General features: G+C 42.8%; 1 protein-coding gene across 2 annotated transcripts in view; it reads left to right on the forward strand.

Annotated features, from left to right (window-relative positions):
• The window catches only part of megf6b (multiple EGF-like-domains 6b), a 68873-nt gene that overhangs the window by 14004 nt on the left and 30456 nt on the right, over positions 1-24413 (forward strand). For both annotated transcript variants that reach the window (XM_085406781.1, XM_085406782.1), the window contains exon 5: positions 18637-18759. In XM_085406781.1, coding sequence (XP_085262907.1) covers positions 18637-18759 — 123 coding nt within the window. The remainder of the gene's footprint in view (positions 1-18636; positions 18760-24413) is intronic.

A 24413-nucleotide genomic window follows, 5' to 3' on the forward strand; every position in this document is an offset into this window, starting at 1 on the left:
TTCTCACAGCTGTCAGCCCCTGTTTGCTCTCTGTTAAGATGTAAGAAAAGAAAAGAAAAGAAAAAAACAACAACCTTGAAGCCACAGTGGAGGATGTGGCCAAGGATGAATGTGTGTAGCCACACTTCACTCAAAGATTCACTCATCATTTCGGACAGCTCTCAACAGCATTCCTCTGCAGCTGCACGTGGTGATTCCCCCTTGGAGAGCTTCTGATGTGGTTTGTCCGTGTTTGTGTATAGCAATTGGATTGTGTTTATGTCTTCAAAGGAGCCAATTAGTCCTCTGCTCTCAATAGTTGTCTGTAGCCGTCATCTATTTTGTTTTTAGGACAGCATTGTGTCCTGGTTGTGTGTAAGACAATAATTACCGTATTTCCCGGACTACAAAGCGCACCTGAATATTAGCCGCACAAGCTAAAATCAGGGGAAAATCCTGTTTTGTACATACATTAGCCGCACCTGACTGAAAGCCGCAGGTGTTTCAATGTTGACTTATCATATGTAAGAGAATATGCACAAAGCGAATTGTCAGGAAAGAGATGGCTGTTTGTACCCATAACTTGAAAAACAAGTTATGGGTACATATTTGCACATGTAGTACATAACAGTAACCTACAGCACACCAGAAAAATAGATTCGGACTACCTTTTAGGCTCAGGTGCAGTGACACGGCTTTAACAAGAAGAAAAGTCAGTCATTCACCACCATCTTTCTCTTCTTCCTGCGCACTAAAACCACCAAAGTCCTCTTCTCCAGTGTCGGATACAAACAGGCTCAGGATGGCTTCGTCATCTACTCTCCGCTTCTCTCCTTCGTTGTCACTTTCAAAACCAAAGAAATCCTCATTGTCAGTGTCAGAGTCCTCCTCTCCATCATGCAGCAGTCCAGCCCTTCAAAATCCGTTGGTGATCGTGGATGTTTTCACACTTTTCCACGCTGTCAGAATCCACCGGTGGAGTTGGGCATAACTTGCTTTTCGCAAGTTTATCGCCGCTCATCATCCACGACTCCCGCTGAACGCGTAGCGCTACTTTGAAGTTTGTTTTTCGCGCTACTTCGTACGGCACTACGTTGCCTGGCGGATGGACATGTGACTAACATACCACTCTTGAACCCCGATCCTTCCGCCAGGCAACGTAGTGCCGTACAACAGCGGAACACACAAAACAAATCGTCTTACGATATGACAAAAATCATGGACAATCCATAGAAAAGCCGCACCTGACTAAAAGCCGCAGGGTTCAAAGCTTGTGCAAAAAGTAGCGGCTTATAGCCCGACAATTACGGTACTATTTTTTTGTGTTTGTGCCTCAACTATGTGGTTAAGCAGGAACTGGTGCCTAGAGGCCTTCCTAGTCCTTTGATAGATAGTAAATCACATTTTTGAAAGGGTCAGCCTCCACTTACAAAACACAGTGGATACAGTGTTATATTTAATAGTTGCATAATTTGACATGACTGATGGAGACCAGTGATATTCGCTTGCAAATCGATGTCCTGTAATTTTGTGGTTTGTTTGTTTGCGTTAAATATTTCTGAGAACCAATCAAAATTTGACAGCAGTTCTGATGAAGCAGCTGATTTATAAGGCTGTATTTACACTGCTTACAGCCACATCATTCGGCTAATTTATGAGTAAATCTTCTGTTTACCTAGACTGTTTATTTACTCCTCAATACAACACAGTTCCCAATTAAAGCAGAATGAGGTCTATAATGCAAATAAAAACTACCTATAATATAAATCTCTGTCTTTGTCCACAAGACATCAACCAAATTGGCACACGCGTACATCTTAGGCCTCCGAAGGTTGCTATCTGTATCTGATATTAGGACATCATTATGTTCCCCAGCAGCCAACCGTCCAACAGGGTAAAGTGATCCAAAAGATTTGGAATGTGTCCACCTATAACACCTTATGAAAGCATGGTATCACTTTCATTTCATGTCAATAACATGTATGAAAATGTTGGAGCGTTTCAGCAGTGAAGCGGAAACTTATAGCGTACCTTCTTTTTTGTATGAGCTAAGGTCCGTTTAAAAAAACAAAAAAACAAAAAAGAAACCCAGCTCTTCTACTCATCTTGTCTATATCCAAAGGGATTTAGTCACTTGGTCCCTGATGTACTTTATATCCCACCTGTCATCAGTAGGCAAGTGGTATCCTCTGGGATCAGCGGCGTCCAAGGCTTTCAGACCCCTGGCAAGGCAGATGTCTTCATACCAGCTGACATCTGACTCAGCTAGAAACAGACAGATAGACAGAGAGGCTGACAAACACTCTTTGTAACATGAAACTTTACTATGTTGAAGAAGCTTTAAATGTCTTGTAAAAATGCTTTTTGTATCAGATCCATCTGGTGAAAGGCGATGCAGTTATCACTGAACCAATGGCTCATGTGACAACTTGTTTTAGAGTTATTTGACACAAATATGAGGAGTCTGTGATATTAAAGTAAAACCGTTGAAAGCGAAGTAAAAGGTTTTCCAGATTTGATGGTGTTTGCTCAATTCCCACAATGTGCATAATGCCGTGTGCGGTAGACTTCTTTGCTGAGTCCAAAGAAGAGCTGAAATAGCTCTTTCTGTGTTACAGTATGAGTTTCATTTAGATTAGATTAGATTAGATAGAACTTTATTAATCCCTCGGGTGGGTTCCTCTGGGAAATTCGATTTCCAAAAAAAGCACAGCACCGACAGAAGTTACAGAGTTACAGAATATTATATATATATATATATATATATATATATATATATATATATATATATATATATATATATATATATATATATATATATATATATATACACACACACACACACACACACACACACACACACACACACACACACACATATATATATAAATACAGAGACAATATAAATAAAATATACAAAGGGGATAAATAGAATAAATAGGAATAAAAAATAAAAATACAAGTGAATTGCACATTTCAAGTATTGAGTCTATTGCACTGTTGACTATTTACAAAAGTATTGCACAAAAGGTATTGCACAGTGAGGTGAAGAGGCACTACAGCTTAGTTGTTCCCCCCTCCTTTGTCCTCCTGTTTCCCCTCCCTCTCCCCTCCAGAGAGGAGTTAAACAGTCTGATGGCGTGTGGGACAAAGGAGTTTTTAAGTCTGTTAGTTCTTGTCTTTGGGAGAAGCAACCTGTCACTGAACAGACTCTTCTGATTGTTAATGGCCGTGTGCAGAGGATGTCTGGCATTGTCCATAATGTCCATCAGTTTCTTTAATGTCCTTTTCTCTGCCACTGTCACCAGAGTGTCCAGCTTCATGCCGACCACAGAGCTAGCCCTCCTGATCAGTTTCTCCAGCCTGGATGAGTCCCTCTTTGCTGTGCTGCTCCCCCAGCACACCACAGCATAGAAAAGTACTCCAGCAACCACCGACTGGTAAAACATCCTCAGGAGCTTCCTGCAGATGTTAAAAGACCTCAGCCTCCTGAGGAAGTACAGTCGGCTTTGGGCTTTTTTATACAGGTGCTCTGTGTTGCATGACCAGTCCAGTTTATTGTCCACCCACAGCCCGAGGTACTTGTACTTGTTGACCACCTCCACCTCCTCCCCCTCTATCTGAACCGGCAGTGGACCTGCTCTAGACCTCCCGAAGTCCACAACCAGTTCCTTAGTCTTTGAGGTGTTGAGTTGCAGGTGGTTTGTGTGACTCCATGCGACAAAGTTCCTCACCAGACTTCTGTACTCCTCTTCCTGATCATCCCAGATACACCCCATGATGGCCGTGTCATCTGCAAACTTCTGAATATGGCATAATTCAGAGTTGTAGCAGAAGTCAGAGGTGTACAGGGTGAAGAGAAGAGGGGACAGCACAGTTCCCTGTGGTGCTCCTGTGCTGCTGACCACAGTGTCAGACGTGATGTCCTTCAGCCTGACGTACTGTGGTCTGTCGGTGAGGTAGTCGGAGATCCAAGCGACCAGGCAGGGGTCCACCTCCATCCTGTTCAGTTTTTCTTGAAGCATACAGGGCCGGATGGTATTAAAGGCACTGGAAAAGTCAAGAAACAGGATCCTGACCGTGCCTTTTCCCCCATCCAGGTGTGAGTGGGCTCTGTGTAGGAGGTACAGGATGGCATCCTCCACTCCGACACCCGCCTTGTATGCAAACTGTAGTGGGTCCTGGGCATGTTGTACCTGTGGTCGGAGGAGGTTGAGGAAGAGCCGCTCTAGAGTCTTCATAAGATGTGACGTCAGTGCCACCGGTCGGAAGTCATTCAGCTCATTGGGCCGGTTCTTTTTGGGGACCGGGACGATGCAGGATGTCTTCCATAGGGCGGGCACTCTCCCCAGTCGCAGACTGAGGTTGAAGACTCGTTGTAGCGGCTCCCCAAGTTCAGCAGCACACGCCTTTAGCATCCTAGGACACACCTTGTCTGGGCCTGCTGCCTTTCTGGGGCGAAGCTTCCTCAGTTGTCTCCTGACCTGATCCACTGTGACACTGGGAGATGTTTGGGAGGAGGGGAGGGGGGGAGATGTCTTGCTGCTGAGAGAGGGATTGGAGGAGGGGGGTGTCATGGTGTCAGGAAGGGGGGGAAGCGAGGGAGGTAGGAGAGTGGGGATTGGACTCTGTAGTGAAGGTGAGGGTGAGGGTGGGGGGGGTTGTGGGCTGGTCAAACCTGTTGAAGAAGTTGTTAAGTTCGTTTGCCTTCTCCACAGTCCCCCCCACTGTGCTTTTCTTGGTGTTGTGGCCTGTGATGGTTTTCACACCATTCCAGACCTCCCTCATATTGTTCCTCTCCAACTTCTGCTCCACCTTCCTCCTGTAGGTGTCCTTTGCTTCCCTCAGGCAGCGTTTCACCTCCCGCTGTGCTGCCTTCATCTCCTCCTTCACTTTGCTCCTGAAAGCCTTCTTCTTCATGTTGAGGACAGCTTTGACTTCCTGTGTTACCCACGGTTTGTTATTAGGATAACACTGTACCGTCTTAGCAGGGGCGACTGTGTCCACACAAAAGTTGAGGTAGTCTGTAAGACAGTGTGTCGCCCCCTCTATGTCCTCACCATGTGGGCTCAGGAGCACATCCCAGTCTGTGGTGTCATAACAGTCCCTCAGAGCATCCTCCTTTTCTGGGGTCCATCTCCGGATGGAGCGCGTTGTGACCGGCTGCCTTTGGACGAGGGGTGTGTATTGTGGCTGTAGGTAAACCAGGTTGTGGTCTGACTTCCCTAGTGGGGGGAGGGGGGTGGCTCTGTATGCATCTCTCACATTAGCATACAGTAGGTCAATTGTCCTGTTGCTCCTTGTGGGACAATTCACAAACTGGTGAAAAGCAGCCAGAGTAGAATCCAGTGTGGCATGGTTAAAGTCTCCAGATATAATAATGAAAGCCTCGGGGTTTTGTGTCTGAAGTCTTGCTGTGACTGTGTGTATTTTCTCACAGGCAGCTGTTGCGTCGGCCCTCGGAGGGCCTTGTTCTGAGCCATAAGCTCATATCTTGCCTCAGTTTGTGGTCACTGCGATGCCAGAAGCACCAGCTTGTTCTAGACATCACTCAAGAAGAACTGTACTGTACTGATAGCTATCATCGTTAACATTGTTCTCTAAGGCTCTAAGGCATGCTTTTCTCAGCCACTGCCATGTTAAGCTTTCAGTCAATCCAAATGCTTTCAGTCAATCATTCCAAGTTTCTTCGAGTAATCCATTCAGAGCGGGGTAAAGTTAAATAACAATTATTTTCTCCTTTTAATAGAACAGCAAAGGGATCAGTTAGAACAAGGAGATTTTGTAAAAAGTAATACATACAGCCTAATACTGCTAACAGAGTCTGTTTCAGTCAGAGAGCTCGCCTAGGTTTTAGTGTGGCTTATACAGTTGATTAAAGCTCTAAATAATGAGGTCAGCTATTTCTGTGGGGACTTTCGGTGCATGACGCGTCCTCCACAGTCTAGTGGCTGGTGCTGAAATACAACGGGGACACACTGAGAAGCTCACTCTAATCAGCTTATCTGACATAATTGATTATTTTTCCACTGAGTATGCTTTTCACAAGTTTTCTGAATCTTTCACTGAGATATTTTGTGATGTCATATCACATGGGTCATGATTGTATAATAAACTGGGGTGAAAAGTAACAACTCTACTGTAATCGAGTACAATTTTAATACTTTACACAGTCAAATTAAATAGCAAAACATGAAGCTTTTTTTACTTTATTATATGTTTTGGCAGTAAATACATTGTTAGGATTATCTACCTACTATAACGCTGTGCTGTATATCTGCATCTGTATTTGATGCTCAGTACTTTTTATGTACTAAAAGTTGAATTTTTCTGATAATGCTTTTGTAATTTTCCCTCAGTATTGCATTAAATGCAGGACATTTACTTCAGAGAGGAAACCAAATGGGTCAAATCCTCATTTGTTTTAATGCAGAGGTCTTCTTACCTTTACTGTTCCTTTAATCTTGTTCTGGCTTTGTGAAGTTTTTTGGTCGCATGTTTCAAGGTCGGAGCAGCAACCCTGGAGCTATTGTTGGAATTTATAGTCTTGTTAAAGGTCACTTGTTGAATTCCACACAGCTGGTGATGTACACAGACTTGAACTAAAGCCATCTGGTCAAGGGGCTATAAGCAGAAAATGTCTTAAGTGTCTTCTGGCATTTAAAGAAAGAACAATAGAAAAATAACAAGGTAACCAAAATGTCATATTTTTCATTTTTAAAGTATAAGTCATGGTACCTTGGCAGTTCAGAGGGATGTGATCGTGAGTGGAAACTTTAAATCATAGAAGGAAGAAACCTTCAGACCATATCACATACAGGCTTTTCTTTAACAAGTTATATGGTCTCCATACAGTTTATCTGCTCATGTCTTTCTTGCTGCTTCTGACCATCTCTCACTGTCTTTTTGTTAAGTCAGAAGTGTAAAACATAAGGCCCGGGGGCCAGAACAGGCTCAGCAAAACTTCCAGTCTGGCCCACTGAGAGCCTGTGGAAAATGGGAAGGAGTTCATAGATTTTGAACATTTAAGTGTAGTTTGGAAAGTTTCACTGCTTTTCCTATTGATAAAGACCTTGCCAATTTCCATTCATACTAAACAAAGTAAAGTAATAGATAAACAATTAGATAACAGAAAAGTTCCTGTTTTTCACTACCTACTATAGAAAGATCTACTGAAAATATGTCTATGCGTTGGGCTATCATAGCCTTTTCTGTAATTTTACACATTTATCATATAGAAAAAATTAAATGTACTGTTGAAATTGTAATTATTTTCCTCATATTAAGACTAAATGAGTTTCACTGGGCTGGCCCACTTAAGATCAAAGTGGGCTGAATGTGGTCCACGATGTAAAATGAGTTTGACATCCTTGTGTGAAGCTGAAGCTCTTCAGAGGGATTCATGAATCTGGTTTTCATGTAAAGTATAAGCTACAGTTTATCTGTTGTCATCATCAAGCTTTAGATTTTAAATTTAGCTCTTTTTGCAGTACTATTGTTCCTCTTCTCATAGCCATTCTACTTTGTTACTGGTCTTTCCTTAAAGACTGTAACCAGATAGGCAACAGTCCAGTTGTCTGTTTTGTTCTCCTCCCCTTGCTGCACAAAAATGTCGTTTTTCTACAGGAATTCTATTCCTGGTTCATGTCTGTTGAATTTTGATAAAAGTGCATCTCTTTCTCAAAAACCCAAGATGTATTTCTCTTTAGTGAGATTAAATGATTGTTATTCAGGGCTCCCAGATGTGAGTAACCACATTAGTGGCTGTTTGGTTGAAGGTCTATAATTGTTTCTGGGCTTTAGTCACTGACCACGTGTTTTGTTTTGTTTTTACATTTGAATGCAGCAAGGCATTGCTGTGCAAAGTTGAAGAGTATCATTAGTGTAACTGTGTCTTTAAACAATCTGATTTATGTGACACCACTGACTTTTATGGTGTCCTTCTATGCTGGAGACTGCGAGGGAGCAGAGAGAGCCAAGGTCGAGCCAGCATGTTGATGCAGTTTGTGCCCTTTTAAACTTGAGCTGGACTCACAGCAGAAGTGCTGCACGGTATCTCACCATGCCTGAAAATGTTGGGTAACTGTTTGTCACCGTTTGCTGACTGGTCTTTTTCTTGTGCTACAAGTCTCTGCATAGAGTTGATCTTTTCCCTTCGTGTTTAGGAGCACTGTGGAATGTAACGAGATCACTGCTGTCGGTATGCAGGCCTTCAGACCTTTCCCATTGTAAAAATAAATCCCTGAATGGTGGGTATGATTGAATGGTTTTTACTTGGGATCAAGAAAAATATTTGCAAAACCTCCATGCTGAGCTAGCTAAGTGCTTAAGCGACAAAGTGCTCCAAAATGAAAGTCATGTGTGCACCATGGTCTGGATATAAGATAGCTTAAATGCTCGAAACACCGACTTAGTACATAATCCCATTGTTTGACTAGCCGTAATATAGATTGGGCTTTCTTTAACTAAGGCCCAGGAGATGTTTTTGATGTGCAGTGAGCTGGTAAATGGTTCAGGAGGAAAAGGAAGAGAGTGTTCATGGTAGTTTAGGAAAAATGTAAGATTTCACAGTAAAGCTCTAAAGACTGTTTGGTGTAGTACTGCCATTTTGACAATTTGTTATGCTTTAATACTGAGTACAATATTGTTATGACTAGCGCAAAATCCTCTTTCGCTTTTGGCAAATTCATCACAGAAGGGATTCCTGGAATATTGCACCTTAATTTTTTGTTCCCTTGCTCTCAAACTGCATCACAACTGGGAACGAATGGATCGGTTGGAACCCTTTAACAATGGCCCATAACTCATACGATTATCCCTCATTTTGGTCAGTGCGACCGTGAAAGACTGTAAATCCACCAGAAGATAAAGTAGCGAGATGACCAGCTGCAGCAGTTTGTCACTTATGATTGGTGTGTCCATCTTCCAAAACGAGGTCAAAAGCCTTGAGTTATCTCATATAGGGACTCATAACATTTGTTTTATCTGCTTATAATCTTACCGTTTTAGTTTTAGAGCATTTTTTAGTTGGACAAAAAAAAGAAAGCTGTAAAAGTCAAACAGCTGACAATGGCATTGTAAAAGTCTAGGGAATCTCTGACAGTTTAAATCATTCGCAGGGTTTCCCTTTTGTTCTGTGATGGGTTTAACAGGCTGCAGCTGAAAGGACCGAACAAGCTGAAGTCTGTTTTTTCACTTTGCTTGGAGAGAGTTGTGATGTCTTTCATTCTTTTCTCAAAAACACAAACGTAAGGTTAAAACAAGTTAATCAGATCTGATTTAAAAACACTGAACAAGGTCAGGTGGTTGCATAATCTTGCTATTATTGCTTCTTTTTAAAAAAAATTACGAAACACTTTCTCTCTAAAGTGGAGTTTAAATGTACCAATAAGAGTCACTGGCATGTTTTACGTTTTTTAGCATTTGAAGGTTTAATCTTGTTCTTGTAGCTTTGTTAGCAACCAACATAGCGAGAAATCTAGATGGGCTCAAATGAGGGATGCTGTGCAGTACAGGCTCAGGAAAACAGCAGCAGAAGCTTTTATTTTTCTCACACATTTTTCACCTCTTTGTTCTTTTATCTCTTTACATCCATCTCATTTCCCCTCTCTAACCTTTTTCTCTTTCTCTCACAAGCTCAAACTCAGTTGTCTCTTCTGTCTAAGAAGCATCTATTCTAGAAGCTGTAGCTAAAGTTAAATAATGGCTAAGTCTTTGGTCTGCATGGTCGCCATGTTTCTTAACCTTCATCCATTTTTTTGTGTCTTCCTAACAGTCAAAACCAAATTTTATTGAAGGTTAAATTATACATATATGAGAAAAACATATTGGCACGTTTAAGAAAATAAAACCAGCAAATGTTTGGCTTTTTCTTTTTAGATATAACTTAAAGGCATAGCAAAGATGAACACAAGTGGTTTCTCACAGGTGGCAACAGTACTGGGTAAAGAAATCCAGTAATAAATATTGATGTAAACAATAGAGAATTTATAAAATTCAAGAAGAAAACTTTCTCAAACATTTTTTGCCCTCACAGACACACATGATGCATTTTTGTGATTAGCCTGGACTTCGTTTACCGGAACATTTTTGCCATTTTAAGAACCACTTATGACAACCAGACTGTGTGTTGAAACAGGAATGAAAAAATAAAAAATAAAACCAAAACAACAACATAAGAAAGACACAGTGCAGCTGACTCAAAGCAAATTAAAACAATGATATTGAAAGTAGAGGGCGGCTCTTTTTTCTGTTAGAGCAGTTGTTTGGTCTCTCTTTCACACAAGAGGACGTCCTGTCTTCTGTTCCACACTGAAAACCAAAAATTTACGTTCAGCCCTGAGAGAGAACAGCGCTGTTCCTGTGAAGTCCTGAAAGACATGTCTAATGAGAGGGAGTGCAGTCAGGAGGAGGGGCACATCTTTGCCATTGCATCCTGCACGGTACCCTAATCTCCCATAATTGTCCGAGATTCTGGGCTCCCACCCCATCTCATTAGAGTCTTTACAGCATTCCTGATAAAAGGTCGCTCCTGGTCTCTCAGGGGCCGACTGCATCTAGTTTGTGTAAATCAGAAGTGACAAGAGTTTGCAAAACAGAGTTAAAGGCGTAATCAGTGTGGACTGATCCTTTCATCTGCCAGCGGTGCCCCGATTCTCCTGATCTGGGCTACCTATTAATTCAGATGAACTCTCATATCTTCTTCTCATTTTGCTTTTTTTGGCCTTTGTTTTTCTTATCAGCTCCTTGTTTATTCAACATTTTGAACCAAATCTCTGTTTTTTCCTCCATCTGTGACATTATTTCCACTGCTGTGTGTTCATATGGAAGCCATTTAGCTTCAGCAAGCATTCACCCAACAGTGTTATCTTTCACTGCGCTGCCATTCATGCTGATGTTACTTGAGGTGTGAAAAGCACATGTTAAATGTGAAGAAAAGGCCCTTTCATATACAAAGGCTGTATTTAAAAAAAAAATCAGACTGTAGTTTGATTTTCTTTATCTAAGTTGAAGCTTTAAAAAGCGATAGGAATCACAAAACAAGAAAAGACGCTATAAAATATATGTGAGAGGGTGGTGCAAGTGCGATGGAGAAAGATTTATCCAGTTCTCTGTTTAGTTTATTAGCATTTGTCATAATTTTAATGTGTGGACTGGTCGTACAGCTGAGTCGCCCTCAGAGCTGATCAGAGCGAGCTGACTCAGAAGCTGAACTTTTTTTTAAAACAGCCAACAGACCCTATGATGCATCCTGTTTATGTTAACATCTATTTCAATTTTCATTTCAATTTTAAACAATCGCAACACCAAAAAAGGCCTATGAATCACTGATCTTAATGACAAAGGTTTTGAGCTGTTCATTCATGTTCTTTAACATATATGTCATTTCAGATTAGCATTACTCAGCTTGCCGGTCGACTCACATATTAATCAACCAAGATGTCCTATGCAGAATGTCACAGCTGTGCATCAATCGATCCAAACGTCAATGTTTTCAGTGTTTATTCCTTCTCTTGACCATGGTAGCCTGTCACGTACCTGCCATCTTTTGCCCTGAAAGCACTTGGCTCTGGGCGACTTTCCCTGCACTCATGCCCTGTGCATACCTTTGTAGTGTGTGCAGCCAAGACGGAGACAGGCTGGAAACCACAACAAGTAATTTTTGGATTCCTGCAGACCTCAGTGTGCTTTCCCAGGCGCTCTAAACTCCTGGGTCAAAGCTTGAGAAGACAGGTCCTAACAGGTAGAGCGGTGAGAGAGCACGTGCATAAGGGTCAGACGGCAATCCCTCAAAGTCCTCTTGTTCAGCTGTGTACATCATAAAATGTTATCCAGAGACATGCGTGGCTTCATGCAGCTGCAGTCTTCTGCTTTTATCTGTAACTTTTACTGAAAGTAAGACTGAGTGACAGATGCCAGAAACCTTTAATTAACATCTTTATTTTGAACGGACAGACATCTCTCAGAGCTTTCCGCTCTGTTAGCTTCCATCGGATCATTAGTCGAAACAGCACTATGGAAGAAGATTGGGGTTGTCTAAATCAGGTTGCAACACTTCAGTTTGGGGTGACTGGCTATTGCATGATTTTGGGATTTTTACTAATGTCACTTCAGCTGTTTATGTCTGGGAACAAAGCAGTTCAGTCATCCCTTGACACATAAATACACACTAGGAACACTTCACTCAAACCTTTGCACATTTATACGCACAAACATTTAAAAGCTTGCCTATCAGTGCAGTGAAATGGATCATCAAAAGAGGGATTAGAGGAGTTTAGGACTCAGTAGTGCAGAATGTTCACTAAACAAACGTAAACACTGGATTTAGTCTATTTGATATCGCTTAGAATTCTCTTGTGGTCAAATGTGCAAGAATTTAAAAAAAGAAAAGGAAACAGGTCTCAGCAGTCATATGCTGTGATAAGCTGCACACAGAGTGCTGCAGACTACAGTCATTTGATTCGTTTTTTGACCTGAGAGTCAGACAGCCTCTCAGTGATTCTGTCAGTGTAGCTATCTGCTGCTTGTCTCTTCCTCTTGTCAACACATGCCTTTGGACAGAAACTGAACAACAACAAAACACAACTGTTGGAGTCGACAGATAAGCAGTGAATTTACATTCTGATCATCTGTTTTCACATGAGAACATGAGAAAAACACCACTGTTGACTTTATGAGCTGTTTAAAGAAGTAAAGACAACAAAAGTCATTTCTTTTTAAGCTGGTACCAAGAATTATTTCAACCAATAAACATTTATACTTCTTTTTTACAGTAGTTAGCAACTTTTCTTTCCTCGGTGTCCATAGCGAACTGACTGGGAACCAAGTGCTGTCGTGCTCTGGAGGGTCAGTGTTGGAGGTGCATTTATTCATGACTTTCAGAGGCTTTTTGTGCTTGGGCCCAGAGAGAGTGGACAGAGTCTGTTCACTCCACAAGTTGAATGATTCATCTTGAAGCAAACTTTGACTTTAGTTCTTGCCTGGTTACGAGGATGTTTTTTTCTTTTTAGATTTTAGAAGTACTTTAAAAGGTTTTAACTACACTTTCCTCCATGATACAACTTTCTACTCAAGACCTGATTCAGATTGTAAATGACTTCATGGAAACGTTAGCGGTTTGTCAATAGAAGTAAATACACATCATAGAGGTCGTTGTGTGGTTTTCATTAAAGGGTGTTTTTTTTTACTTCTCTGGATTAAGGAAAGCCACACCACGTCCTATTGCCAGTGCCACTTAACAAAATCTCAGCAGCACGTTGGCCACAATTACAGGGCTTTGGGAAGAAACCCGTGCCTCAAACTGGCACTAAGAATGCATTAAATATGACTAAGGGTGGAAATTATAAAATGTTTAATAGGGCATGCACTTTTTTTCTGGTAAAAGCCAGTGTGGCACGCCAAAGTGAAAGATGTTTTATCAGAACAGGCACTTTGATGCGTGCGGTTTTCTTGGACTGTGAATTGTAGCAGCTGTGTTTTAGTTACAGGATGAATAGGAGCAGAGCTGGATCGCAGCGTGTCAGCTTAAGAAATGGCTTCACACCTGGATGCTACTGATGTAGCAGAAGGCTACCAGTAGGGGGCGGTATTGAACTTGAGCTGATGACTTGCAGAGGTGAAGGAAAGAAAGACACATAAGTATGTGGAGTTTCTTTATTTTTTACATCTGATATTTTTTATATTAAACGTGCTTTGTATTAAATCTGGGCAGCAGGACTCATCTGAAGAGTTTCTCAGCAATATTTATAAATATGCATGAAATATCAGACTTTTATAAATCTATTAACTGATTTATTTAGACCTGAACCGAAGGACTAAACATCAGAATGACACTGCCTGCTTCTTGAGATTAAACTTGGCATTCCAAGGAATTACTGTGTTTATAAAATGCGAACTTTGATGATATTTTTGTGAGCTTTGTTGAGCCCATTTCACCAGTTCAGGTTTGTGCTCCTGCCTTTCCGAATGAGCCTTTTTACAATAAACATTTTATCGATTGGTTAAACTGGAGGTCAAAGGAGAGGATGATTTTGAAGAGTGTGAAGTGGGCAGTGAGTTCATAGGCAGTGAGTTTCTCAGTTGTAAACTGTGATTCACCTTGCAGCTCAGTCTCAGTGATACTTCTGACTCAAATGCATCTCATGCAACCTCGAGCCAATCCCATCTTTGCGGCACCTGGTAAATGAAAGCAGCTGTGAGGACTGTAGGGAATACAGCGAAGAATGAACACTAGCAAAGCACATTTCTACACCAGCAGGGTTTTAGATCAGGGCCCTAAAAGGAAAAAGCTTAGTGATATCCACAGTGTCCCCCCCCCCCCCCCCCCCCGATCTTCAGTGAATGCTGCAATTTTTCCAGCCCGTGACCCCCTCGAGATAATATCATAGGCCTGGTGGTTTTCTTTGGCACAGCTAGCCCAGCAAGACATGAGCCTCAACCTACTGGGAGCAGTGGTCATCTTTATCTGAGGAAGTCACACAATACAGTGCAAAAATGTAAACTCGAAGATCTGCTGCAGCTGAACTTTCATAGAAGAGATATGTCCTTCTGAAGAGGCATTAAAAAAAGTTTTAGAGGAACTTTCATTATTTTCTTATTCTTTACAGGTTGCTTTAGCACAGAGTGTCCACTGTGAGGAAATACATAGTTTTCATACATTTCCAAAGATGTGTTTTATTAGAATTCAAGAAGACATAACAGCTCAGTTTGTCTTTCATGGCGATGTAGCAATGACTGTGTTGACTTCAGAGAACAATGAGAAGAAACTCCACCTTTATTTATACTTGAAGAGGTTAGAAGGTAAGAACCATTTCCAGGGTTTGCTTGAAATTAATTTTAATGATGCTATTAGTCATTCCTATGCTCGGGGTGTCTTGTAGTCAGTGTAGTTAGTCCATGATGAAGTAAATAAGTTAAAAATAAGTATTTGATAAAATAGTGTCTCTTCTCTCGTCGCCTTAATGGTAATGTAATAATTTATGAGCTTTTTATTTCATGGTGTTAGAGGAGATGGTCTTGGTTTTGGGGAATGTGGCCCCACTTCTTCTATAAACATCAGGAAGCTCTCAGTACACTGCAATAAAATACCGAACCACTAACTACAGCCTCCAAAATGAGCATGCAGTTGGATCAGCACGTCTTTGTTAGAGGGCTAAATAAAACTAAACACAGTGACTCTGCTGCCGGGCTAATATGAAAGTAAGCCGTAGTAAATTAGATGTATTTTGTTTTCAGGATGTACGTTGTTTCAGTTTCCACCAATGAATATCTCAAATTTTACTCAGTAACAGCTCCACAACTGTAAGAAAAGCCTTGGACAAGAGGATTGGGTGAAATACTGAGTGACATTTGAAAAACCTCTGGCAAAACAAGTATTTGTACTTTGGTCAAAATGGCAGACATGTGTCTGGACTCTCTGTTTGAGGCAGGATGAGGAGGTTGGTCTTTTGTGAGGGGCTCAGAGCCGTCACTTCTCCATATTGAAAGATCTAGTTTAGGTGACTCAGGCAACTGAGTAGGATGTCCTCTGGGTGACTTAGGCATGAGGTGCTTTGCCTATGCCCTACCAGCAAGAGGGGAGAACTTGGTGGTAAAAATTCTCAGTGTAATTCTACCAAATTTGATGAAAAGGAAATAAAAATCAAGCATATTAGATGCGTCTGTGCAGCTCAGTGCCTTTTCCTTTTTATATATATTCAACTCATCACTTTAGCATATTGTGATTGGCATTTTTAACATTTTATGGATAAAATAATTAAAGGCATATATTTTTTAAACCAAGAACAAGATATGATTGACATACGCTGCTGTTATCTTTTGTTGTGCAACACTGAGCTAAGTGATTGTCTCATCTAACTCCTTGAATACATCCAAAGATGAGATTTTACCATCAACTCAATGATTTTTATTTTATCATATCATTTCTGGTGTAAATTCAGTGATGTTAAAATTGACGTATAATTGGTTTATCTCTAAGAGAAGTGTGTGCTGCATAACTGACACAGTTAGGTATCTACCATATGGTGAAATCGTCTCATGAGAGACCACATGGGTTCAACCCTGAGCGCTGCCCTTTGACTGAGGGAAGAAGTTGGGCTGCAGACACACCGCTATGTTCCAGGCATCTGATCTCATTTTGGAAAAAACACACACACTCATCCCCACCACAGAGGCGCAGAAGAAACCTCTGTGATCTGATGTTCACGGGATGGCGTTGATCTTTAAACGCTTCCCTACTTTAAAGCTCTTGTTTCAGTGTCTGGTACCTCTGCTGGAGGTTCAGTCTGGTGACGGTTTGATAGATGGGTTAAAGTGCAATGGAAAAATATATCACCAACCCCCCATCTAGGTTAAAGTAGGTTTGTAACCTCTGTTTCAGCCACCATATTCAGCTCAGTAGTCATTAGGTTTAAAAATCTGAGATAACTTTTGTGGCTGGTTTACGTGGCAGTTTTGGATTAAGTTTAGTTTAGTACAGGGGTCCCCAATCCCAGTCCACGAGGGCCGGTGTCCCTGCAGGTTTTAGATGTGTCCTTGATCCATCACAGCTGATTTAAATGGATAAATTACCTTCTCAACATGTCTTCAGTTCTCCAGAGCCCTGGTAATGAACTAATCATGTGATTCAGGTGTGTTGACCCAGGGTGAGATCTAAAACCTGCAGGGACACCGGCCCTCGTGGACTGGGGTTGGGGACCCCTGGTTTAGTATGAACGCTATCATAGAGATTTTGGAGTTTGTTTTATCTACTGTGTTTTCAAATACTCTCCATTGCAAAAGGAAAATATATACAGTGTTTAATATTTATATACCTAAAATGTAATTAAAGCTCCATTTCTGTGTGCAGCCCATCCAAAGTCTCGCTCATTAAAACTGCCATCCTGATGGAGAAATAAGGACTATGTGGTATGTTACTGAGCCAGGGGAGACATTCAGTATTCCACTGCTGCTTTGTGTATTTTCTTCCTGACCCATTGAAGTTCCACATTCCTGCTCTCTTATTGGGCAGAAAGACTAGGGAGAATGATGAGCGTGGCAGTGACCCCGCTCAAACCCCTGCTCAAGCTGCCACAGGTGTGTGGCCTGGGGATGGAGAGGGGTCGTCAGTGCTCAGTTCTGACCTTGACTTCAGGTCAAGTTGCCTGGTTGTTTTTCTGCATCGAGACTGCTGTTTTCCACGGTCCATATATTACAGGCTAAATGAACTGTAGCAAAAGGTGGGCACTCTCTCTTACCCCAGGACCCAGACCCATTAATTTAAGCTCTTGTGATGTAGGTCCCATATAAAAATTGGTAAGGATCACAAATTAGGTCTCTAGCTGTACTGCTTCAAAGAAGGATCGGTGTAATAAACTGATTATAAATTACGTTTCACTGTGTAATAAAATTGTATTAATGTTAAAGGTGACATCTCACTGCCAACAGAGAGTTCGCTGTTTTCAGTCCGAACATTTCCAGATGTTGTAAACCGAGAGGGAAATGGTATAATTAGCTGGTTAGACGCTGGCACTGCGACGTGAGCAAGATTTGCTAGTAAAGGGGAAAAAAGCTCTAATAAAGCAATTTTCTCTGCATTCGTAGTCGTCAGTCTGTACAGTAACTCTCCTCTTTTTATGAACGTGGAGAAAGTTTACAAGGTGCCAACTTCCAAGTGAATGTTCCCCCTTAATTTTTTCCATAGTCTTCAGTTTTCAGTCCAAGATTCCTTCTGCTGGCATGGCAAGTAAAACACCCAGTGTCATCAGGTATAAAACTTTGCTCCGAGCATGATCTCTGCTGACAATGTTCCATATGAACTAAATTTAATAGTAATGCAGTGAATCCGCATCCGTGTCCTTAAACTGTGGTGTAAACTGAATAATCTGTTACACATTTATCTGTTTATTCTCAATTTTAACATCTCCTCATTATGTGGAATCTCTGCTGCTTCAGTTATGATACGCTGGACTGTCAGCGCCTGTATCTGACCCTGGTCATTATGGGTAGTTTGGGAACTGCAGGGAAAGATTTTATCTTGTGTCGTTGATGACAGATTTGGCAGCACGTTTAACGATTGGGAATGAAATGGAAAGCAGTGAGCTTATGTGGAAGTGTTCAGGATGTTTTGCATGAACAGGACAAATCCTTACTCTGGTTCATGTTGAAGTAGGTTTGCAGGTAAGAGTGAATGAGGGCAACATGTTACTGCCTCATATTTCCATTTGTTCCGCTTAATTAATCGCTGTTTATAGTTTGATTCTCTTCTGGATATATTCTACCTTTTCTTTTCTTTTTTTCTTCTTTTTTTCCCTATTTTCCTTCAAGTTGGTACCAAGAAACAAACTGAAGGATGGAAAAAGGGCACCGAGTTTACCACAGCGATTTTCTTGTAGTTCCAGGCCCTTCAGTACTTTTGACACGTCCAAGTTTATTCGCGCACGACATTTAAAACACAATAGAACAACATGAAAAGGAAGTGAGAGTCTCTCATGCTCAAAGAAGCATAACCCTGTTTTATCTTAGACACTATTTCAGTACATCCTTTTCATTTAGCATGATCTATCCTTTGTTCTTCTTTCTCAGAGGTTTCACTTTAGTTCACATGTAAATAATAATAAGGAGATTAAAAGCGAGGAATAAACATTTCATCAGTGCTTTGTCGTATTTTTCCCCTGTCAGATGTGAATGAATGTGAGGAGACCAATGGAGGCTGTGAAGCTCTCTGCTGTAACACCATTGGAAGTTTCTACTGCAGGTGTCCTCCTGGACAGAAACCGAACGAAGATGGAAAAACATGTCAAGGTCAGTGTGGTGTTTAATTTCAAAATGGCGCTCTGGGAATTTGACACATTTTAAGTGCATTAATGGCACATAAATTATCATAATTACAGGGCATCCACACAGGAATGATGAAGGTTACCTAGGCAACTGTAGCCTGAAAAGTACACTAGTATCCAAGTGTCAGCAACAAAGTGATATGTAACAATGTGTGGATGCCCCTTAACAGATTCAGTCTCTTAAAACAGTTATATGATGGCCTCTGTGGGTCTGGAGAGTAAGGGAATGACCAGAGGCCACAAGAAGTCAGTTACATTCAGGGACATCAGGCAAGAGAAATGACTGCTGGTGGCCCAAAGTGGGCAAGTTAAATGGTTTGAAGTTAAATGTCAAGGCAACTGATTGAACTAAATGACAGTGAAGGATACTATTGCAAAGTTACCTGGGGTAGGTGACAAAGACTTTCCCTTTAATGTCTGTATGGGCTACAATTGGTCTTGTGACCTAAAGGTTGGTGGTTTTAGCTCCAGGCAGGAGGATAGAAGAAGTAGTGAACTTCTTCCAACGGGATGCCCTTGAGCAAGCTTTTTAACCCTGGAAGTTATTTATTTTTATAGCGGCAAATCACAACAACAGTTGCCTCAAGGCACTATTAGCAAGAAGTTGGCAACGATGGGGAGGAGGAAACTTCTAAAAGAATCGGGTTCAGAAAAGAGCTGTGCTCTCAGTAACACTTCATCTCATAAACAAACATTATGAAAAATATGAAAATAAAAAATGAGATTATTTATGATGGAAACATTGAGGTTCTGATTGTCATATGGTTGGTTTTCTGATACAAATATTCTCAAAATAATCAGCTGTGAAGCTGTTTTTTTCTTTTTTAACTTGTAGTTGTCTCTGTGTAGATAACGCCTAAAAGCACGAGTTACTCTGACATTACAAATGATCCCTTGTAAAGGGAACATTCGTTGCCATTTATTAGTTTAATACTACTTGGAAATGTCACCTCATACCAAAACAATCTGTCAATTTGAGTGAACCACAGTACCAGCTATTTTTACATTGCACATCATAGATAATAAAATTATCTTGACATCTGCTCTTCATGACTCAGTGTCTGTTAAATAGAAAACTGTAGCTATCTATCATGAAGCCCAGTATCTCTGCCCTGTATTTCATCAAAACTGATATTTTCCCATGAGATTTGTTTTTACTTCATGATAGTTTGATGTTTCTGGTTAGGAAATCTCTGCAAGGGCTTTAATCAGAATAATGAATCCTGTGTGTACCAGCCAAGCCCAGAGGAGAGACGCTGGAGTGCTCGGTGCTACGGCTGCAGGAGGAACCAGAGAGAGATCTGATCCAGGTCACGGTTATTAGGAGAGCTGATGTGAACGTTGTCACAGCTGGCTTGTCTTTGCCACCGGTGTGTACTGGAGAAAAACAGCTACCCTCAGCATTAATGCCCTAATTGTCTGTAACTGACAGGAGTATTAACAGAGGTAAAAGAAACTGGCTAGAAGCTTTCAATGTTCGATGCTTTAGATATTGAAGCTAGAGTTGTGTGTGTCTCGCACTGTCTGTGGAAAGTGATCTGCTTTTCATTTCGATGACAGCCCGAAGCTCAGAGGGCTGCAGAGGCGCAGGAGTCCAGATGAGAGACAAATCAATTCAGTTAGCTTTTCACATGCACTGTATATGAAAGAGAGACATAACTTGTTGGTAGGAACAGACTTGCCTTAAGGCTCTATTCTTTCTAATGGCCTAAAGGAGGCGAGTCACAAGTCTCATTTAATATACTAGGATATCATTTAATAAATTATAGTAGACAAAAATAGATAATAAACCAGGGTATGATTCATAACCCAGATATAAACATGCAGGATTATTTCTTTCTCCAGCAAATCCAACACCCACTCATGACGTCTGTTTTTTAACAGAAGAAGATGGTAACTGCCAAAATGCAAAGTTCGAAGCAGTGGATGGCATCAGAGTATCAATGTCCATCTGTTATTTACAGTCTATGGCCCTCAAGAATAAATCACTCTGGGTAGGATTGTAAACCAGCCCGTTAGTGCATTGGGGAACCTCGTTTTAAACAGTTAGCAAAATGCTCAAATTTCTTTTTATTTATTTGTTAGGACTCTGCAGGACTGACACAAACAGTGCTGAGACAGCCAACAGTAACAGTTGTCATGTTGAGTGTTGAGCCGTAGTGTCAACACGTTAGCCGTCATGTCAAATTAACTTTTTAGCTCGGACCATTACAAACTGGAAGAGTAATACTTAGCACACGCCAGAATAATCCCAAACTAAAATCAGCAGGTACTAGATGTCCACGCTAACCCAGAGAACAGAGCGCTTACTGTAAAGATGATTTTTTTTTTTTTTTTTTTTTTTTTTTTTTTTTTTTAAATGACATCAGAAACAGCAGTATGCGACATTACGTGATGGCAGAGCTTCAGTTCATCCTTTGTCATTTTTTTTTTTTTTTTTTAATAAATAGGACAGGGGGAATGAATGAGAGAAAGAGGGGGAGAGAAAGAAAGAAAACCAAAGGGGAGAAGAGACGGTGAGAAGGGGGGGGAAGAGAGAGAGAAAAAAAAAAGAACTCCTGGGTCACCTGTATGGAGAAAAAAAAAAAAAAAAAAAAAAAAAAACGAACAGAGGAGACAGCAAACAACAAAGAGTAACATAATAATAGAGAAAACAAAGCACCATCACAATAAACTAGCTAGTCATAGATATCAGTATTTACTAAGTAATAAACGATATTGTGCAGCACGCAAGATAGACAGCGCACAGTGTGCTTTGAGGCAGCAGCCAAGAAAGCTTTAGTCCGCGTCTGTGAATACCCATGTGTGCATACCTGTGTGGATCAGCATGCTTGCATTCCAAAGGTTTCTCCATGTAATGATCTGCTAGGGAGTGTGGGGGGGCCACAGCCCCGTCCTCCAGGGTGTGAAGCGGGTATGGAGGAGATCAAAACTCCAGACATCCAGAGGCCCCCAGAACACAAGAGACCATGGAAGACCAACAGAGGGGCAGCCGCGCCACTGTCCCAGTAAGAGCTGAGGAGAGTCCCAGATGAGGGCTCGCCCAGCAGCCGCGGAGCAGAAGTCAGGGGGAGTTGCAGTGACGCGCCCGTGAGCTCCGCCGGCCCCCAGCTGTGCCTGAGTGACCGAGCCCCAGGCCGAGAGGCCGGGGGCACCCCACCTCCAAAGGGGCCCGAGCGAGCCCCAGGCCCCAGGCCCCGACAAGCGGCCGCCAAGGAGTGAGCCGGTGTGTACCCGGACGCCCACCCCCAGACACAAAGAACCACCAACACACCGACACCTGAGGGAGTCCGCCACCGGCAGGGGAAGTGGTGGTGGGTGGAGATAGGCCTCCAAACCTTGGAGGGCCTGAGGTGTCCCCAGAGAGGTGGCGTCTGATACCCAACCTGACATATAGACACAGACATACAGGCACACACAGACACAAACATCCATTCCCACCCTCATGCTCTCATATGCACTCACTCCACACTCAACCAACGTGGAGACAGACATAAAGAGACGCTGTACACACAATCACACTCCCCAAGCGTACTCTACAAACCGGGTCTAGGTACCCTTGCCCCTGGAGGGGGGAATTGCACCCAGACCCAGGTGGTGTTACCCTTTTCCCTGCGGTGGGGAGAGGCAGACCACCCCGACTCCGCAGCAGCAGGGAGGCCCCACACCCCAGACCGCAGTCGGACGGCCAACTCCTCCTACTAGCCCTCCCGCTCCAGCAGGCCGCAGAGAATGGGGGTGGGAGAAGACTCCAAACCTCCCTCCACCCGCTCATTGTAGTGTTGATGCATATGTGTTCTAAGGTGCAATTAAAACCCAGGAGGGCATGGAGCTACCTGCCAAGGAGCAGCAGGTAAGCGCATAGTCCCTCCTGCTAGCCCTCAATGACTAAGTGTATTTAAAATTGAGAGGTGGGCAACAACGTCAGGGGTGAGGTATACAGCCTGATGGTGATTTGGACTCCGTGATTGTGCCCACCCCCAAGATCCTATATGTATGTGTAATGAGAGTGTGAATAATGTGAATGTCTAAGTTGTGGGATAAAATTGAGGCAGAGGCAGCCAGAAGGGGACAGGGGGGGGGGGGGTAGCCTCCTCTGCACCCTGGTGACATACCCCCACTCCAAGGCCCTGCATGTGTGGGTGGTTGTGGAGGAGCGGGAAGAGGGAGGCAGCTGGAGATGGGGAGGGAAGGAAGGGAGGGGCAGGTAACCCCTCCCTGGGGCCAGCTCCCCCGCTGACCCCAGTAGGCACTCCCACCCTCCGCGACCCGCCAGGGAAGGGGGCCCAGGCCCATCAGACCGGGGCCCAGTGCAGTAGCGCCCCCCGGCTCCACAGAGCCCTGGACAGTCCACCCAACCCCACCACAGAGAAAACTGCACCCACCCCACCATCCACACATCTTCCAGACTACATAAGACGGTAAACGCCCAGGCTGAGATCTTCCTCCACCTCTCCTGTATCTCCCCCTCCTGCAGAGAGTTCCTGAAGAGAAGAAAGCTCCTGCAAGATGTGACCATCCCCCCCACCAGTTGAAGAGCCCCCCAGGCGGCTCGACGCACCGGCGGCACCCTGCTCCAGGGCCGGGCCCCCATGCACCCACCCGCCCACAACCCCGGCAACACACCAACCAGGACCCAAGCCCCCGAGGCCCGGCCCGGGCCCCAGCCCAGAGACGGAGCGCCCCCAGAACCTCACGCCCATCCCGGACCCACCCAGGGGCAGCCAGGTTGCCAGGTCAGTAACCCACGTCCGTCAGCACAGACCCTCCCCTAGTCCCGCTGCACGCAGCCGCGAGGAAACAGTCACCTGAGAGCCAACAGAGCCCCCAACCGGACGTGACCGCTACCCCGGGTTGAGCTCCCCAAGGAAGATGCCTCCGGGGAACCCCCCGACGCCCTAAGCCTGTCCCTACCCCCTCACCAATCACAACAGTGAAGGCGGGACCAAACTATGACCCCCCACCCCCACTAGGTGATGGAGCTGATAAAAGGGGCCCAGAGCAATTGATCTAATGTGGTGGCAGAGGCTGTGTCAAGACTAATGTAATCTAATAGATAATTTCTATATTGGTTAGAATTAAGATTATTTTTATTTTTCCAGTTCATGAGGACTGTTTTCTTGGCTATGCATAGGGCAGTGAAGATCATATGGGCTATATTCTTTTCTGAAGTGACATTATCTAAGCTGCCCAGTAGACACACTAAGGGGGAAGTTGGGATGTTACATTTCAGACACTTTGATAAGTCTTCACATATCTCGCGCCAAAACTTTTGCACTGGTGGACAGAACCAAAGAGCGTGGATGTAATTGTCTGGTGTATTGCCTTGACAGTGTGAGCAGTTGTTGGAAGATGTAAAGCCCATCTTGAACATCCGATGACCTGTATAGTGCACTCTATGAAGTATTTTGTATTGTATTAATTGCAGACTGGGATTTTTAATTAATTTAAAAGTTTTTAAGCAAATCTGAGACCAGAAGTTTTGGTCTAGGTTGACTGATAAATCTGCTTCCCACTTTGCAGTAGGAAGGGATATTGATTCATCTAATTTAGAAAGTGTTCTGTATATTTTAGATAATAATTTGGGGGATTTAAGAGTAAGAAAATGTGCCGCACTTA

This window comes from Rhamphochromis longiceps, linkage group LG5 (genome assembly GCF_057381845.1).
Source record: "Rhamphochromis longiceps isolate RC_006_pf linkage group LG5, R_longiceps_female_GT1.1, whole genome shotgun sequence".
Taxonomy (NCBI): domain Eukaryota; kingdom Metazoa; phylum Chordata; class Actinopteri; order Cichliformes; family Cichlidae; genus Rhamphochromis; species Rhamphochromis longiceps.